The sequence below is a fragment of the Aquarana catesbeiana genome, linkage group LG04 (assembly GCF_042186555.1).
Source record: "Aquarana catesbeiana isolate 2022-GZ linkage group LG04, ASM4218655v1, whole genome shotgun sequence".
NCBI lineage: Eukaryota > Metazoa > Chordata > Amphibia > Anura > Ranidae > Aquarana > Aquarana catesbeiana.
In genome coordinates, this window is record NC_133327.1 from 629064580 (window position 1) to 629084095 (window position 19516).

The following is a 19516-nucleotide window of genomic DNA, read 5'->3' on the forward strand; positions in this document are numbered from 1 at the left end:
GTAATCAGCATGGATTCATGAAGAATCGTTCTTGCTAAACCAATCTATTAACCTTCTAGGAGGAGGATTTTGCAAAAGCATGACACAGTTCCCCATAAACGTTTACTGTACAAAGTAACGTCCACTGGCATGGACCATAGGGTGAGTACATGGATTGCAAACAGGCTACAAAGGTGAGTTCAGAGGGTGGTGATAAACGGGGGAATACTCGGAATGGTCAGGGGTGGGTAGTGGGGTCCCCCAGAGTTCTGTGCTTGGACCAATCCTGTTTAATTTGTTCATGAATTACCTGGAGGATGGGATAAACAGCTCAATCTCTGTGTTTGCAGACGATACTAAGCTAAGCAGGGCAACTTCTCCGCAGGATGTGGAAACCTTGCAAGAAGATCTGAACAAATTAATGGGATGGGCAACTACATGGCAAATGAGGTTTAATGTAGAAAAATGTAAAATAATGCATTTGGGTGGCAAAAATATGAATGCAAACTACTCAGTAGAGGGCGAACCTCTGGGGGAATCTAGGATGGAAAAGGACCTGGAGGTCCTAGTAGATGATAGGCTCAGCAATGGCATGCAATGCCAAGCTTCTGCTAACAAAGCAAACAGAATATTGACATGCATTAAGAAGGGGATTAACTCCAGGGATAAAGTGATAATTCTCCCACTACAAGACTTTGGTCCAGCCTCACCTGGAGTATAGACATCAGTCCTCAGGAAGGATGTACTGGAAATGGAGTGAGTACAGAGAAGGGCAACAAAGCTAACAAAGGGTCTGGAGGATATTAGCTATGAAGAAAGGTTGTGAGCACTGAACTTATTCTCTCTGGAGAAGAGACGCTTGAGAGGGAATATGATTTCAATTTACAAATACCACACTGGTGACTCCACAATAAAGATAAAACTTTTTCACAGAAGGTAGTTCAATAAGACACGTAGCCACTCATTAAAATTAGAAGAAAAAAGGAGGTTTTAACTTAAACTGTGTAGAGGGTTCTTTACTGTAAGAGCGGCAAGGATGTGGAATTCCCTTCCACAGGCGGTGCTTTCAGCGAAGGGCATCGATAGTTTCAAAAAACTATTAGATAAGCACCTGAACGACCACAACATACAGGGATATACAATGTAATACTGACATATAATCACACACATAGGATGAACTTGTGTCTTTTTTCAACCTCACCTACTATGTAACTATGCAAATGATCAACTTGTAAAACAACCCATTCAGTTTAAAATATAAATGTAAAGGCAAACCTTTTTTGAATAGATAAAAAAAAAAGAAAAAACATTATAAAAACAGTATAAAAGTGATCACATTCCCTCTGTTCTCAGCTGCATAAGAGCTGGGGGGAGAATAAGCAGCAGCACACTGATCTTCCCATTGAATGGCTGTGCAGCAGGGGCATATCAGGACAAGTCTGATCATTGGATGAGAGCAGGCTGAGTTCCCAGCATAGCTAGAGAACTGACCATGGTGTGCTCTACTGCTTAGTGTGGTCAGTTGTTAATAGGAAAGCAGAGGGACTGTCAGGAACACCAGGGATTTCACACAAAGGAAGCAATACAAAGAGAACAGAATACTTTCTTATACAAGTACATGGTACAGCAGGCACATATCAGGAATAGGAAATGTTGGGGTAACAAACGCTTTAAAGGGCAACAAACGCTTTAAAGGGTCAGGGAGTAACAAAACATCCCCAAACTTCTGGAGGCAGCTTAAATATAATGGTAGGCAACAAGGGGGTGCTTGCAAACATACTGTATTTTAAAAGACGTAAATACTATAATAAAAGTTATAGAGTCTCAAAGAAAATACTTGCTGTAAATGTCCTTCTCTACTCTTTCTGCTCCATTCAAATGCTGTATCTGCATTATCCATTAACAGAACAACCCTTGCCTACCATAAAACTAACTCATCGCACGCAAATGCTTATTCCCTTCATTTATATCGCATATTCTCTGAAAACATAATGCAATTCGCAGCACAAATAGCTGACAAATATTTGCTAAACCCTTAATCATTAACCATGATTACTGTCCCAGATTTAATTGCTGGGTACTAAAAATAAAAAGAAACAAAAAAAAATTGGCGGAAATCATATCAAATTTAAGTGACTTTGCCAGAAAACCAGCATAGAAAGTGCAAGTAATATGAGGAGTGGTGACATACGTGGGCAGACACAAAAATTCCTCTGCATACTTGCACTTTTACACCATTCTGCAAGTGCACAAACAGGTTCATGTTCACAAAGCCAGCTAACGCCCAAAGCACGAAACTTCTTAAACATGACAAGAACAAAATCGAATCCCATAGCAACTCAATTTAACAGTCCGGAGGCAGAAAGTTCATATCTCAAAATTTTCAAAAGAAAAGAAACTGCAAAGTGACCAGCAAATAATGCAGATAGGTAGCGCAGATTACATAAGAGAAAACTTGAATGGCCACAGTGTTTTTTTTTTCTATTAAAAAATAAGGTTTTGGTATTAAAATACTACTTAAAAAAAAAAACAAAAAAAAAAAAAAAACTGTTCAACAAAAAAATGCTCATTTCATAACCCTTCTCAAGGCTATCATTTAGGGCCCACTCACACATTCCTGTTTCTGTGTTGTGTTAATGCACGAGCATTGTGTCACACTATAATACAGATTTCATTATCCTATTTGTGGCTATCATTTTCTGCCCTTGCTTGCCATGTTAACGCACATGTGTTGTGTCCTGTATTAACTTGTGTTGTGTTCCGGCCACCCATTCATTTTCAATGGGCTGCCAATACACAATAACAAAATGAACATGCAGCATTTTTTCTGACGGAGCACATTGCAACTCATGGTAATGTGTTACCCTGTATTGTAGTGCGCTTGAACGTATGTGCTTTGGCTTAGGGCCAGTTCACACCACATGCAGTCCAGTGCGTTTTATTCTGCATCGAAAACGCATGGAAAGTAGGTTAAATGGTTTCCAATGGCATAGTCCACACAAGTACGGTCAGTTCCATGTCGTTTCAGGAAAAAAAAAAAAAAAATGTAGAACATGCTGCATTTTTCCTGCATTGGACTCTACTGGAACGCAGTAAAATGCATCAACAAAAACTCTCTGGAATGCATCAAAAATGCACCAGACACAAATACAGTAAGAAAAAAAATGAAGAAATAAAAGAAGCATCTGGAATGCATTAGGAAATGCATAAAAAAGAAAACGCACTGGAACACGGCAAAAAAGCGTGAAAAACGCGCATGCAGAAATGCATCAGGAAAGGATCTGGAGTGCTTTTTTGTGGTGTGAATCAGCCCTTAATGCATTGGGATGCCATTCTAATGAGCACTGCAGTGCACCAACATACATAACGTGTAGTGTGGTACAGGCATCTTATTACAAACAACCCGATCACATCAGTGTGCTTCAGCCCCTAAAGCCCAACATTAAAAAAATATATCTGCAAGGTTTTTTAATGCTGTCCGTGTGGCCTCACTTTAAAGAATATGTAAACACATTTCATATTCCTGATATGTGCGCACGTACCATGTACTTGTATGACAAAGCATCCTATTCTCTTTGTATTGCTTGCTTTATGTGAAATCCCCTGAGTTCTTGCCAGCCCCTCTGCTGTCCTATTAAAAACTGACCACACTTGGCATGAGATCACAGCGTGGTCAGTTCTCTAGCTGTGCTGGGAACTCAGCCTGTCTTCTCCAATGATCAGACTTGTCCTGACACCCCTCTCCCTGCACAGCCATTCACTTGGAACACCAGTGTGCTGCAGTTTCTCCTCCTCTAGCTCTTATGCAGCTCATGTTTTTTTCTTTAATTCTTTATTTAGTGGTGTGCATCAGAGTACAACATGTCATGACAACAAATGCGGGCACAGATAGACCAACAAAGGCATTTTGCAAGAAACAATTAAACTTCATAGTACAAAAGACTGAACAGGAATGTTGGGCATCCATTAGGCCTGGCCTCATGTAGAATTGCTATTATAACAACGTACGAACCTCAAATGCAAGTGTGTGTATATATTAAGAAGGTAGCTGGAAGGAGCAATGCAGGAGGTCCATGTAGTACAGTGGTTGCAGGCATAATTTCCGATCGGTCATACCCTTTGCTTCAACATGTACCAAGCAACCTTTTTATAATTTTTCGGAACAGGAGGGGTGACACATAAGGGTGTCCGGGGGGGGGGGGGGGTAACAAATGTTCTGCCTATCATTTTTATTTAAAACTGAATGGGTTGTTTTACAAGGTGAGGGTTTATATATACTTTAACCTCAATTCAAACTCTGGCGACAGGCTGTGACAAGTACACAAGTGGTACCATATCTCTCCAATGGAAACAGAAATTGCAACCAAAGTATATTCATTTAAATATTGCGGGGAGGGGTTTGAGAATTTGTTTGGAGCCCATATTTCTCTGTTTTTCAGTCCTGGTGATACCCTCATCCTCTCATTTCTTGCACTGGTTTCACAGAAGGTGAGGGAGAACCTTCCCAGTGAAGATATTGAAAGGAATAAAAATTTGAAAGAAGTTCTAAGGGCCTGTGTTGAGGGTCTTTTGTTCGCGTCCAACGGGTTCTGTATTCCAATAAATGTCTTTGGGAATGCAAAACCCGCCTAAAGCCATTCAAAATCAGGGTCAAATGTACCTGTCAATTAATTCTTACCGACCTCAGAAGAATCTCAAATTGATGTGATCAACACAAGCCCAAAGGCCATCAACAACTCTTACCCACTTTATATCTACTGGGCTTCAGCCAACGTTTGGTTTCAGGCAGTATGAGGAAATGCAAGAACAATTGTCAGGTTGTATTTCTGTCTACCTGTCTGTGACCTTCCTGGACAGACTTCTGCTCACTTTTTGTCCATGTGACCAATGTTAATTTCGTTGACGAAAATATTTTCATCATAAATTTTTATCACCAGAATGTTTCCAGTGACAAAAACTAAACGAAAATCTATTTGAATTTTCATCAAAAAAAAAAAAACGGAAAGAAAATGTGAGGGAGGGACGTTTACCAATGTGAACTTCTGCTTTATATAATGGCTAAATGTGTGTCTGTAGTTTGTTGAAACCTCAATACCATAAATAATATGTCATTAGATTTTTTTTCTCCAGGGAGTATGTAATGTTGGCGCTATATAAATACTGTATAATAATAATAATAATAATAATAATGAGTTTGGCAGTTTTAGAGAAATGGTTAGATAATGCATTACAATTTAACTAACCTATTTAGATTTTAGTCGACTAGAATACAACTAAAACGAAAATGGCATTTTAGTCAAAAGACCATGACTAAAACTAAATTGAAATTTGAGGTCAAAATTAACACTACATGTGTAACATCAGGATAAGATATCAGAACGTGGTATTGAAGGACATGGACAAAAAAAAACAAAAATAAAAAAAAAAACAGAAATTCTAACATACCCTAAGCAGCCATACAAGGAGCAAATTTCTTTCCTGCAACCACAGATAGTGTTGATACAGGAATCTCTCCTGCTGGGCCATAGTCTTTTCCTGTCAGCAGGGGGTGGGGGTTGGGGGATGTAGCACCTGCTGGGATTACAATGTGATTATCACCAGCAACTATAGCAGCCGCTAGCGATAATCATAAGCAAATCCAGTAGGCTGGTTGTACCCAAGTTTATCAATCAATATGGTACATTCAACTTGCCCACTAATGGTTTGAATCTCGGCCAGTTCCTGCTGAACCTAAACACATTACAAAAAAAAAAAAATTTGGCTGGAGTTGAGCATGAAGTGCTGCTGATCAAGCTTACCTAAAACTAACCAAAAAAATACCACATAGTAGCAGCTTCATTAGAAAGCCCTGAATTGTGGACAACTGTTAAAAATAATGGGCTTTATGCATTAGCACCGGACCTGCAGCACTTCAAGCATGTCATAAATACCCAACCCAAAATAAAATAGTCCTCCACAAATGCCACGGCTGCCAGTCAGTCAAGTCCATGCCTGGCCTGGGTGTACAGAAGAATGCCACACTGCTCAACTCATGACTTAATGTTGCCAATTGGATTTACTAAGCCAAATAAGAATTACCTTCTAATGCATACTAAACTGACTTCTAATACTAAGTTCTCTGAATAATTTACCACTCGATTTTAGAGCCTTCAATTAAATAAAAAAAAAAAAAGAAAAGAAAAGGACACACAGACACGGCTCGTTTTGCTCCTTGCTTAGGAACTTATCAGGCTGAAATCTGCCAGCTCCTCTCTTGGTATCAGAGTCCATAAAGGCGATAAGGCTCCCTTGTAAAACTTTGCCCTGAGCTTATAAACCATTATCAGCCTGTGCTTGCATTACGTGTCAGTCGATGGTTTCCTCACTCTGCAGGCTGTGTACGCGGGGGAATATAAGCTTCGTGACAGCAGCCAATCACTAGAATATTGATCATAGCAGATGAGGAGACTTATCTGGCCTGGAGGCAGTCTAACATCAACTACTAAGCGATGAAAAAGAAACATTTCCTGCTCTTGACTGACACTCTTCCTGGATTTCAACAAAAGCACACGAGACTGGAGCCTTCTCTCTACGCCAGAGTGACACAGGTAGGAAATCGTGCGACAAGCTCAGGTCCCATTCTACTCCACAGCAGACGTTTTGCTTCTTCAGATACAAAGTTCTCTCCGCCTTGCTGATTACAGTCACCCGGGACAAGTTCGAGCCTTGTGAGGGTTTGTATGGATGTCAGATGCTTCCATTCAGAAAAGCAGAGAGACGTTAAGGAGTGGGGTATTTAACTTGCAGATAAGTTTTTGAAGGGTCTGCTATAGAGATGCTGTTTGTGAAGTTGTGATTTTTAGATACAAGAGATGTTTGCTTATCCAAAGCAACATTTGCCAAATCTACTTTGAATTTAAACTATTTATTTTAAAGGATCAGTTCAACCAAAACTAAAACAGACTTAATCCCACCCAATGGTTTGTTTTTTAAATCCCTTTGGTAGCAAGATCAAGCCTGCTGGATCCATAACATGGGATCAAAATTTTCCTGCTCAATTTTTCATCCATTCTACATTATAGAGAATGCAGGAGAACGAAGGCTATTACTAAGTGCATAAGGGGTGGGGAATGGTGCATCAAGATAATGTTACTGGAGTTCAAATAATATTTCTAATGCCGGGATGTGTTTCTGCCTACCAAAATTAATGCAGACGTAAAGTTTTGAGTTTAAAGCACACTTATCCTTTAAATTGTGTTTTAGCAAATGTGTTTTAAATCATAGGTTTTTTTATTTTTATTTAACAAAATGGGGGATGTAATATGAAAAGGGAGAACTGAGTTATTACATTTATGTTTTTTTAAAGATTTGTTTTTAAATACTTTTTATTACAAGAGAATTCAAATGGCAGGGTAACAAAAATTTTGATTTTTGAAAATATTGGTAGATACCATCTTTTTTTTTTTTTTTTTTTTTTTTTTTTTTTTTAAGAAAAGTGAAAATGCACCTACATTTTATAAATCAAAATAACAAAGATATAAAAAAATATATATATTTTTTAAATGCAATCTATAGATTTTGCTATGCCTAACCACGTGCCATGTGACTTATGGCACCCTAGAGGTTACCACTTTTAGAGGTTTAACAAGCTCAGAGGTAAGCCTCTTGCTGGTCACTCAGCGCTGCCTTCCAGGCACAAGTAAGAGCCTGGCACAAGCCATGCGCTCAGTCACTTAGCTGCTAAAGACATGTCATTTTGACTGCAAACTCTTCTTTAGCTTCAATGGATCAGGGTGTTGTTGAAATATTTGTTGGTAGGAAGCCATTAGTACAGGGTGTGACTCACAGGCCATGTGCAATCTACGCTCTGATTGTTCTTTTTTCTTTCTCTATTTGCAGGCATGTCAGTAAGACCTGAGGCTTCAGCAGACAATGAGGTGCGGGACGCGGAAATGAAGAGGGAAGTCCTGTAGTGTGTATCAGGTGTAACAGCAACTCCATGTGGACTGATTAGGATTCCAGTGGAGATGCTGTTACTTTTGATGGGCACTTGCTGACCAGCTAGGAAGAGGATTCTGGGTGTCTCCTGGAGAAAAAAAAACACTACATCCTGACAGAACAACTTCCCTGGGTGAGGGCTTAGTGGACAGTCCAACGGGTTTCACATACTTTATTCAAAATGGTAACCAGGAAGATGACCTATGAATTGACAGCCAGTTATTATTCATGTGTCTGTCATTTCTGTAGGCCAATATTCTGGATACCCTCACCAGCAGAACTATAGTTATCCTAAGGTGCTTGTAGGCCACTCTCTAGCCTTTCTCAACCACTTTACTTCAGCAGAATCACTGAATTCCTTTTAGAATCTCAGGAAATATATACGTCTATCACTCACGGTATATTAGCTTCATCTGTCAGTTGTAGATTTACAAATATTTAAAAGAAAAAAAACAGCAAAAATTGTAGGCTCCCCTTTAAATCAGCACTCAGAGGAAAAACGTCTCCCCTGCATACTACAACTGTCCTATGCCAATGGTCCTGCAGATTTACTTCAGTGCTGGAACTATGCATGAACTGAGGAAAGCAACCACTTGTCAAGGAACCCCAAGGATTCCACGAAACCCTGCTTGAGAAATGTTGGCTATTAGTGTTTGGTGGTACCTTATATATTGTGATGTGTGGTAGTTCCTGAAGAGCTTTTGAATAAAAAAGGAAGCTACAAGAGAAAAGGAAGGGTGGCCAACGCTGACCACAGGCATGAATGTGATCAGACAATTCAAATGCTGAATGATAGTTTTTCAGAACAATCACAGTACAATCATGTACACTCGTAATGGACAACAGACTACAGTACTTCTACAGAGTTGCTTGCAGGAGTGACTTCAGAGTTACATTTTTTAAAACTAACACTGATAGACATGAGGAGGAATCCATAGGAATGGGTGTCAATGCTGGGGCAGGTCTCTGGAATTATTATCTGGGATTACATGACTCTTAAAGTGTAATTAAACCCACATCAAAAACTATCAATAAATGGTATATTACCTGCTGACTATATGCAGTCACTATGGGATTCACTTTCTGTATTCTGCAAAAAACCTGGTTGATCCTGCTGTTCTGTCTCCCCCTACTGTCTATGTCCCCACTGCAGTTGGGGATTTTGCAGAGCAGTGTTGGCAGCTCTGCACACGCTCAGTTTTCAGTGCATTTTCTACCCTGAGTATTTCCTCCCTATCACATCTGAGCAGCCCATGTGACTAGAGTCACACATGTCGGTGTATACACAGTGGTAAATGACGGCCCACTCCCTCATTCCCCCTCCATGCCCACTAACCAGCTAAATACATCAGGGGTGGGATATTACATCTTGATTGATGGAGGCTTCTCCTCCCTGTTATTCTAAGACACAGGCTGGAATGTTGTGACACAGCCTGTGACTGTCAGAAACCGCCCCGCTAGCGGCCGTATAGCGCCGCTAAAACGTCGGTAAGCAGCGCTAGAAATAGCGCCACCTTACCACCAATGCCCCCCGCGGCTCGGTGTGAAAGCCCTCTAATATTTATCGTTGGTAGTATGTGTAATGGCATTACAGCCAATAGAGTTTACAGTTTTTTATATCTTAAAGTTGCACTTCTGTTTGTTAAAAAGCAATATTTTTGTTTGTTTATGAAACTTGGTTTTATTTATAAAGACGTTAAATATCACAATGGCTAAATCTGTGTCTGTACTGCATGTTCAAAACTTAATACCAGAAATAATAAACATGTTATTAGATTTTTACTCCAGGAGTATATAATGAGTTTGGAAATTCTAGAGAAGTGCTTAAGTAATGCATTATAATTTAACTGAACCCATTCGATTTTAGTTGACTAAAATACATCTAAAACAATTCAGATGAATAAAATACGACTAAAAAAGGCATTTTAGACAAAGGACTCGGATTAAAACTAAAATGAAATTTGACATCAAAATTAACTGGTCTGTGCTTTGCCTGTGTGCTCTGGGGGTTGCAATCACTACAGAATCTGCATGACAACAAAGTGGAAAAGAAGCAGCCACACAGGAACAAAAGGGCAGAGAAGTAGATAGTATATGATCCCAGAGGCCTCTTGCACATGGGAGATCCATTTTTTTTAACCATGATTACACTGATCAAAAGTGGACTGCAATGTATACCTACGGGTGGTGGCCAGATGCAGGCAGATGCGTGTCCACCAATATCTGCCCACAGGTTTATCGGACAGAACTGAAACATTTTTACATCAAAGTCCGCCTTTACTAAGCTGACTGGCAGGTGGAGGCCATTACCATCTTAAGAGCATTATAGGCCCCTGGGCAATACAGTGCACTGGGGCCCCGTTTACAAAATCACGCACAATTGCCCATCAAATGCAGCTTTAGTGTGCCCATGAATGCAGCCTCACTGTGCCCATCAAATGCAGCCTCACTGTGCCCGTGAATGCAGCCTCACTGTGCCCACCATTGCAGCCACACTGTGCACACACACACACACACTGCAGTGTATACACCAACACAACACACACTGCAGTGTATACACCAACAAAACACACACTGCAATGTATACACCAACACAACACACACTGCAATGTATACACCAACACAACACACACTGCAATGTATACACCAACACATGACACACACTGCAATGTATACACCAACACATGACACACACTGCAATGTATACACCAACACATGACACACACACACACTGCAATGTATACACCAACACATGACACACACTGCAATGTATACACCAACACAAGACACACACACTGCAGTGTATACACCAACACAACACACACTGCAATGTATACACCAGCACATGATACACACAGCAATGTATACACCAACACATGATACACACACGCACACACTGCAATGTCAATGTATACACCAACACATGATACACACTGCAATGTATACAACACATGACACACACACTGCAATGTACACACCAACACACACTGCAATGTACACACCGATGCACGACACACACACACACACAGCCTGCAATGTATACACCAACACATGATACACACACTGCAATGTATACACCAACACACGACACACACACCGCAATGTATACACCAACACATGACACACTGCAATGTACACAGCAACACATGACACACACTGCAATGTATACATCAACACATGACACTCACTGCAATGTATACACCAACACATGATACACACACACACACTGCAATGTATACATCAACACATGATACACACAGCAATGTATACACCAACACATGATACACACACACACACACACACACACACACTGCAATGTCAATGTATACACCAACACATGATACACACTGCAATGTATACATCAACACGACACACACTGCAATGTATACACCAACAGACACTGCAATGTACACACCAATGCATGACACACACACACACACACACAACCTGCAATGTATACACCAACACATGACACACACTGCAATGTATACACCAACACATGACACACACACGCTGCAATGTATACACCAACACAAGACACACACACACTGCAATGTATACATCAACACATGATACACACACACACTGCAATGTCAATGTATACACCAACACATGATACACACTGCAATGTATACACCAACACATGATACACACTGCAATGTATACATGAACACATGACACACACTGCAATGTATACACAAACACACACTGCAATGTATAAACCAATGCATGACACACACACACAGCCTGCAATGTATACACCAACACATCATACACACACACTGCAATGTATACCCCCAACAAATGACACACACACTGCAGTGTATACACCAACACATGGCACACACTGCAATGTATACACCAACACATGACACACACACACACACACTGCAATGTATACACCAACACATGACACACACTGCAATGTATACACCAACACATGACACACACACTGCAATGTATACACCAACACAAGACACACACACTGCAGTGTATACACCAACACAACACACACTGCAGTGTATACACCAACACAACACACACTGCAATGTATACACCAGCACATGATACACACAGCAATGTATACACCAACACGACACACACTGCAATGCATACATCAGCACACGTCACACACTTGCTGCAATGTATACACCAACACATGACACACACTGCAATGTATACACCAACAGGTGACACACACACTGCAAGTGGGAAACCAGTGCTTTATACTGTAGCCTTTTGTGTTACACACTACAATGTTGGATCATGTGAAGTTCTCTGCTTGTTACACTCACGCTACAATGTGGTATTGTGGCATTATTGTATAGTGTCCATTGTAGACTGAGCTCAGTGGAGACCCTGGAGCACTTTCAGCTACACTGACAGTTCCCCCTGCATCCAGCTCCCTTCTCCTGTGGTAATCTTGATTCAAAGCCCTGCACAGCTATACCGTATATGTGCACTGGACCTCCCAGCACTCAAGTGTCCTGTGTGAATGGTTATTTATTTCTTCATTTTCTCATGAATGAAGATGCACAAAGCATCCTTATTGATGAGAAGGGCTGAGCAGGAACCTATGATCAGCTCCTCCCATCCTGTATGCCCACTGGCTACACAGAAACAGGGTCACTTCCTGGAAGTGATGTCACTAGCCTTCTGTAACCACGCCCACTGGCTGCACTTAGACTCAGAAGGGAGAGGGAATGAAATCATGCAACAGGCCCTGGATAATAAAGGTAGAAAAACAGGGATTTTTCATTTTGAGACAGAAGGCTGAACTTAGCTAACATTAGCGATTGCAGGGGAGAATTTAAGTATTAGGCTTTCCTTCCATTTTAATGTAAGGCTGGAGTTCAGCTTTAACAAAAGCAGGGCACAGTTGACTGAATAAACAGGCAACAAAAGCAATGGATAAAAAAAGTGAAAACCATGTCAATTGGTTCAATTAAAATAAGTTTACATTTAAATATATTTCCACCTACTATATGAAGTTGGTGTAAATTCCACAACTAACTTATAGTTACAAGAATAAAGTCACAATCAGGTATATGCACTGAAATTCTGTAAATGAAACTGAAAATACCATAAAATCATCTTCTAAAATCACGTCACACAATCTTGTCACATTGCTTGCAACATTTGCCCATACACATAAACCAAAGCCCTACTTCAGCACTGGGACTGGTCACATGATTCTAGAAGGCAGACCATCCCACTTGGCACTAATTCACAAACACTACATTGGAAAAGGCTATATTAATATCTACAGAACAAAAGTGGGCATGAATCTGCGATAAAATCTGCAATGTGTATAGCTGACCCAAAGATTTTTTTTTTCCCTTCCAACAAAAATGTACCTTTACTTTAGCCAAATACACAGGCCTAATTTAAAAAAAAAAAAAAACACAAAAAAAAACCAAAAAAAAACTAAAAAAAACACACATACAAAACACACTTAATGAAGAGGCCCACAAAACAAACAGCATGTGTATTTTGTGGTTACATTGGGTCAGAGTGGACTTGGTTGTCTTGGTATACCGCTCATTCATTGCTCAACCTTCCTAAAGGAGTCAGAATATCCAAATTATATATAATTCATATCAAATGCAAAACAAACATCAAAGTAATACTCAAAGAAAAGAAATTCAGCATGCCAGGAAAAAAAAAATTAAAAAAATAAACTTCTTTTAAGAGTCGCTGACCTTTTACCTGACTGTTTTAGATGAGAGATTGTCACGCACATTCCCTATAAAATCCACTCACGTGACAGACAATAAACCTCTGCAGTCCAGCCAGATACAATTTAAACACTATCGCTTCCTCAGCAAATGATAGGAGTGAACAGAACAAATTTAACCTTCACCCCTTACACAACTTGTTTGTTTTACACCTTCTGGCCAAACCACAAAACACCACAAAACTGCCGGAGATGGAAGAGCCACGCAAACATCTCCGGAAATGCAGATCTAGTTTTACTGGACTGAATCTGAAATCGATTTGCAAGTAAAAACATAAGCAGGGAAATTCTAACTCCAGGCAATGTGATGGAGGTGATCAAAATACACTTAAAGTCCAACTCCGGGCAAAAAAACTAACCAGTATTACAGCAGGCATACAGTGCATTTCACTGGCAGAAAAGAAACCTCCTCTCATGCTGGCTTTATTCTAGAGCTGTCACATTGGTTTGTTTACATGCTGGGATTGTGGATTAATATGTTAATGGAGCTCAAATGTAAGTGCTGCAGGCCTCAAACTCCAACAATACAGGCCCATCTCCTATTAAGCAGGCCATAGATTGTGCAATTTTCTTTCCTCCAACCACAGGTTGAGGGAAAAAAAAATAAAATAAAAAATGCTTGATTGCCCTAATTTAGTCAGCATTGACTGGGAATTCTCTACCCGCCGAGCTAATGTATTCTGATAGCGGGAGGTTTCCCCACCGTCCAAATACAACAATCACTACCGGCGGCTATAGCAGGAATCAGACAAATTTTAATCCATCTATGGACAGGCTGGTTATACTGAGGTGGATCCATCGATCCACTTCAGTACAACCAGCCTGTCGGGTCTTTTTTTGCCCAATAGCAGTGATCATTGTATTCTGCAGGTGGGGGAGGCTAACTGCGCTCCCCGCTGGCAGAACACAATAGTGCTGCGGGAGGGATTCCCCCATCACCACTGCCTGTGTTGATGGGAGAAATTGAGCGTTCGCATAATTTTTGGCCTGCCTAAAGGGCCGTACACTCGGGCTGAATATTGAGCTGCATTGGCAGTTCAATAGAAACCAGCTGACATTCGGCCCGTGTGTACAGCAGGCGGTCCATTAGAAGCCAGCCGCTCGGGGCCAGCTTCTGTCGAAGGGGCATGACTGAAAAAAGTTTGACGATCGGCATCCGATCAGCATGCTCAGCTAATGGCCGACAGCACTGACCCCTGTCAGAACACAATAGCTCAGCAGGGGAGATCACTGTACTAAAATCTCATAGTAAATAATACAGGGCCTCCCACGCCCGCTGGGGTGAACGAAAACAAAAAACGAATAGTATGTACCAGGCTTTAGTCATTAAAGTGGATGTAAACCCAATGTCATCCTTTCTAAACTACTGCCATAGGGGTTATCTATAAGGATATACATGCCTCCTGCATGTATCTTTACCTGTCAAATGTCTCCCCTCTGTCTGTTATGAGACCCGAAAAACTGCAGATTCTGTGGGCGGGTCTGTTGTCTGGAGCTCGGTGTGTGGAGTCGTGATGTAAGTAGACTCCCCGCCCACCTCTACACTCCCCTTGTTAATATGCATTTTCTCCTGTGTATTTCTTACACTGAACATCTGCTATGATCTCTAACATCCAGTGAAAAGACAGGAAAGTACCCACATGACTTCAGCATGCCAAATCATGCTGAGGTGTGGAACAGCCAATCCTTGCAGAGCTGCTGAAGAAAGGAGTGGGAGGGAATTAAAAAATAATGCATGTCTTAGGTAAATCACCTGTCACTCACAGCAAGGGGGAGGATTTGACAAAGTTTTTCTCAGTTTGTCAAGATTTTTCTCACTGAACAATAAAAGAGGATTGCTCGGAGATGGATTAACTCTTTGTGGCAAGACTGGGCTCAAATGATAGGAAATCTTATACTCTACAGTATGATAAAAAAAAAATTGGGGTTTACATCCACTTTAACAAATCAGAGCCTGGGGACATATGTTTTGTAAATAGCCTGGAGGAGAGAGGGGTGGAGATGTCACCGTAGCACTGGGGTTCTGCAGCACTTACATCTAAGTGGGCAAGAAGTACAACGGGAACTCTGCTAACCTCAGCATTGAAATGAACAGATTTGGCAGCTGTAAAATAAAGCCAACATGACAGGTTATACAGAATGTTTAAAAAAGCAGAAAAAGAGGCACCTTCTAAGTGCAGACAGTGTAATATTTAATGAAGCAAAATATAAAAACACTCGCATGGAGGTAAATATGTGTCAGCATGTCAGGATGGTCCTGCAGCGGTGAGTCTCTGTTAAGCCTGTCAAACTCTGAAAAGCAGGCTTTTATTTAAAAAAACGTTTTTTAGAAACCTGTGCTGAGGAAAAACAGAGACTGCCATGCCTGATCTTTTATTCTAAAAATGCTAGGCGTTTGGCTCCTATGCAGATCTACTGATTAAAGGTGACCCGGAACAAATATGCAGATCAAGAGAAAGCTAGGAATCTAGAGACAGCCAAGCAATTTCACAAGGTGGTCAGTGATGGCAGCCAATATATTTCTCTCAAAATAGTTTTTCTTTAAAGTGTGTGTAAACCCTTACAATTAAATCATCATTTTGGCTTCCCTTTGGTCTGTTGGATAAAGTACAAAAAAATAAAACTAATATAACCAGAACATCAAAAAACAGGAAAGCTGCAACTGGGTTCAAATACAGTTTAAAACAGAGGTCTGCCCACCGCTGCAAAAAATTAAAAGCCAGCAGCTGCACATACTGTCCTGGAGTCCAGCGATGCCGGATGTTTCCATCAGCTGTCGGGTGCATGCCGCCTCCACTGCGAGTAAGGGAACTTTAACGGCTTCACGCTGGGAACCCTACTGCACATGCGCGAGGCTCCGCTCCTCTCTCCTACTGGCCCTGCGGCCAGGGAAGGAGCAGGAGGGAGCCTGGGCGGTGACGTCAATACCAGCAGCTGAGGCTCCCGGAAGTTGGGACAGAATACTTGTGAAAGCAAGGTATCCTGTCCCCCGTTCCGACCGAAAGGTGCCAAATGTGGCACCGGGGGGGGGGGGGGGGGGGGGGGGATCGGTGAGTACAACGAGCAGAAGTTCCACTTTTGGGTGGAACTCTGCTTTAATCCTTTTCACTGCCAGGCCATGCGCTTCAACTTTAAACCTCAGGTGACCAGGCCACTTTTGCAATCTCTAAATTTTGTTTTTCATTTCTCACTTACAGCTTTTGTAAAAGCCCCCACCCCACCACAACCATACATTTCCTTAAAGTGCAGGACTAGTAGAATTATAAAAAAAAAAAAAAAGTGCTCTTGATTTTGTAGATCCCACGATAGTTGTCGAAATGAATGATAATTAAATATCTGTACATTTTCATATTGTACCTTTTTGCGAAACAGTGAAAATCAAAAAAGGTATGCAAAACTGTAAATAGGTAACTTGTAGAAAAATAAATAAAAGAGTCTGGCTTCACACTTATGTGTTGTAGTAATGCCCAAATCGATAGTGCCAAGAGTGCTCTGCATTGGAATGCGTTGGAATCATTTTTTTGCAATGCAGTGCATTAAATGTGCCCCAACATGTCACAATATGTTGTCATACATAGAGCTGATTAAATTTTATTTTAAAAAGTTGAAAAAACAAAATCAAGCACTGTGATGCCTAATAACAAAAATGCACACCAGCGCGCATGGGTTACGCGCACCATAATGTGTGCCCATTGATGTGAATTGACCCTGCACCAACACAAATAACTTGCTTTACCGCTATGTTTTGTAGTGCAAATGTGTATGCTATGTGTGTGTATACTTTGTGTGTAGGTGGGGGCGTTTTAGGCCTCATTCACACGGCTGCAAAGGGCTGTACAGTTTAAGAAAAAGCATATTTCTACACCTGTCACCTGACCAACAGAAGCCATGGTTGTACGAATGTAACTGCACATCCAATTGGTTACATGAATAAAGGAATGTATAAACATCCTAGTTTGTGTTCAGAATGTGTGGTTACATGGCTTCTGTCAGCCAGTAAATTTGTTTATCACAGGCTGCTACCTGTGGCTATAGGAAATACTTGTGATTCCCAACTGTAAAAACATCCTGTGTGTGTGAATGATGCCCTTTCGGTTTTATCTTCTTTTTAAACTTTTGTTAATTTTTTCACTTATTTATTTATCGCCATGCTGCGGGGGGGGGGGGGGGGGGGTGTCTTTGGTGAAATATAATGAGTCTTACCAGAACCCTGATGTTTCACTTTTGAGAGAAAGAGACAGATAAAGAGATTGAGGACACAGAGTCATCAATCTGTTCTCCTCTGTACAGAGCTTCCTGTTCATTCACAAACTGAAGACATAGTAAACACAGTTTGCTATGCTACGGTGGAAGGTGGAATGCAGTCAATATATAGCAAGCTGGAAGTGGTCCTGTTACACCATATGACTTATATCTGTGGCATCAAAAGGGTTAAAGGACAACTGCATTTTCCCTTCCCCTGAGAGCAGCCCACCTGGTTACATGCTTATACTAGAGGTGATTGTAGCCGTATTAGTGCAACTGTGACAGATCATGTGTTAGTGCAAATAAAAAAAAAAAAAAAAGTATCACGGACAGTACTCAATTTTCTCTGTCACAATTGCACTAATACGAAAACAATCACCTCAAGTATGATGGAAGATACTGCATATAGCCGTATGAAGAACCAGTTAACCAACCTGAAAGATATGTTAGTGCAAATAAAAAAAGTATCACGGACAGTACTCAATTTTCTCATGCTTATACTAGTAAATGTTAAAAGAAGCCTAGAGCTGCATCCGCTGGCTAAAAATATTAATAGGGATGCATTTACAAGCATGCTTCACCTAATGAATGATAGAGAAACATGTTTGTATTGCACAAGCTGATACACCTGATAGAATCACTGTAAAGTTAACAACAAAGAACAGATAACTGGTCTTTAGACTTTTTTGCTTGCTAAACCCCATTTTTTTATTTTTGCAACATGGTTTTAAATCTCCACCTACCTGTTCATCAGTGGCTCTCGCGTCTCCTTGTGATAGAATACTGGGATTGGGACCCCCCAACTACGCTGTCTCGATATACACCAGTATGTTCGTTCTTCTAGCATTTTTAACATGCGGTTGGTGGCTGAGGCTGGAACAAACTTCACTTTCTTTAAAGCTTCCTGTGACAAAAAATAAAAGTAATTCTTACACACATTATCTAAAGTAGTAACATCCATCAGTTACCCACATACAATATACATCTTAGTTTTCCCCATGCCAAAAGGGGATACATGCCTATAAAACAATGAGGCTGGCAAACACAATCCACCATGTGATATGTAATGATCCTACACAACAAGGTATAGGTTATCCACTTGAAGACCAAGCCTTTTCTGGCAGTTTTTCTTTACAAGTTTAAATCAGTATTTTTTGCTAGGAAATTACTTAGAAGCCCCAAACATTATATATATATATATATATATATATATATATATATATATATATATATATATATATATATATATATATATATACACACATACATACATACATACATACATACATACATACACACACACACATACATACACACATACACACAGTTGTGCTCATAAGTATTTTTTTTGTTAAAACAGATGGTCAAACGAGCATGTCTTCTCTTGTATCTACAAGTGTTGTATTGAGTCTTTTTACGGCTTTTTAATAAACGAAGATTGATTTAATGGAGAGCACTTAGATCGTGTTCCTTTCTTTTACACCACCTTTGGCTGTCCTGTCGCATTTGGAGCGCGGCTTACCATCATCCCATTGGGGATACATGCTTGTTTGACCGTCTGTTAGTTCAGAGGTCCAC

The 19516-nt window shown here is 40.5% G+C and overlaps 1 protein-coding gene and 1 long non-coding RNA gene across 2 annotated transcripts in view; one reads left to right on the forward strand and one right to left on the reverse strand.

Moving 5' to 3' along the window:
* The window catches only part of IARS2 (isoleucyl-tRNA synthetase 2, mitochondrial), a 161927-nt gene that overhangs the window by 71864 nt on the left and 70547 nt on the right, over positions 1 to 19516 (reverse strand). The window contains exon 12 of the mRNA XM_073628359.1: positions 18682 to 18842. Coding sequence (XP_073484460.1) covers positions 18682 to 18842 — 161 coding nt within the window. The remainder of the gene's footprint in view (positions 1 to 18681; positions 18843 to 19516) is intronic.
* LOC141140844 (uncharacterized) lies at positions 5733 to 9665 on the forward strand. The gene is made up of 2 exons (XR_012244008.1): positions 5733 to 6566; positions 7858 to 9665. It is a non-coding gene; the product is annotated as an uncharacterized lncRNA (long non-coding RNA).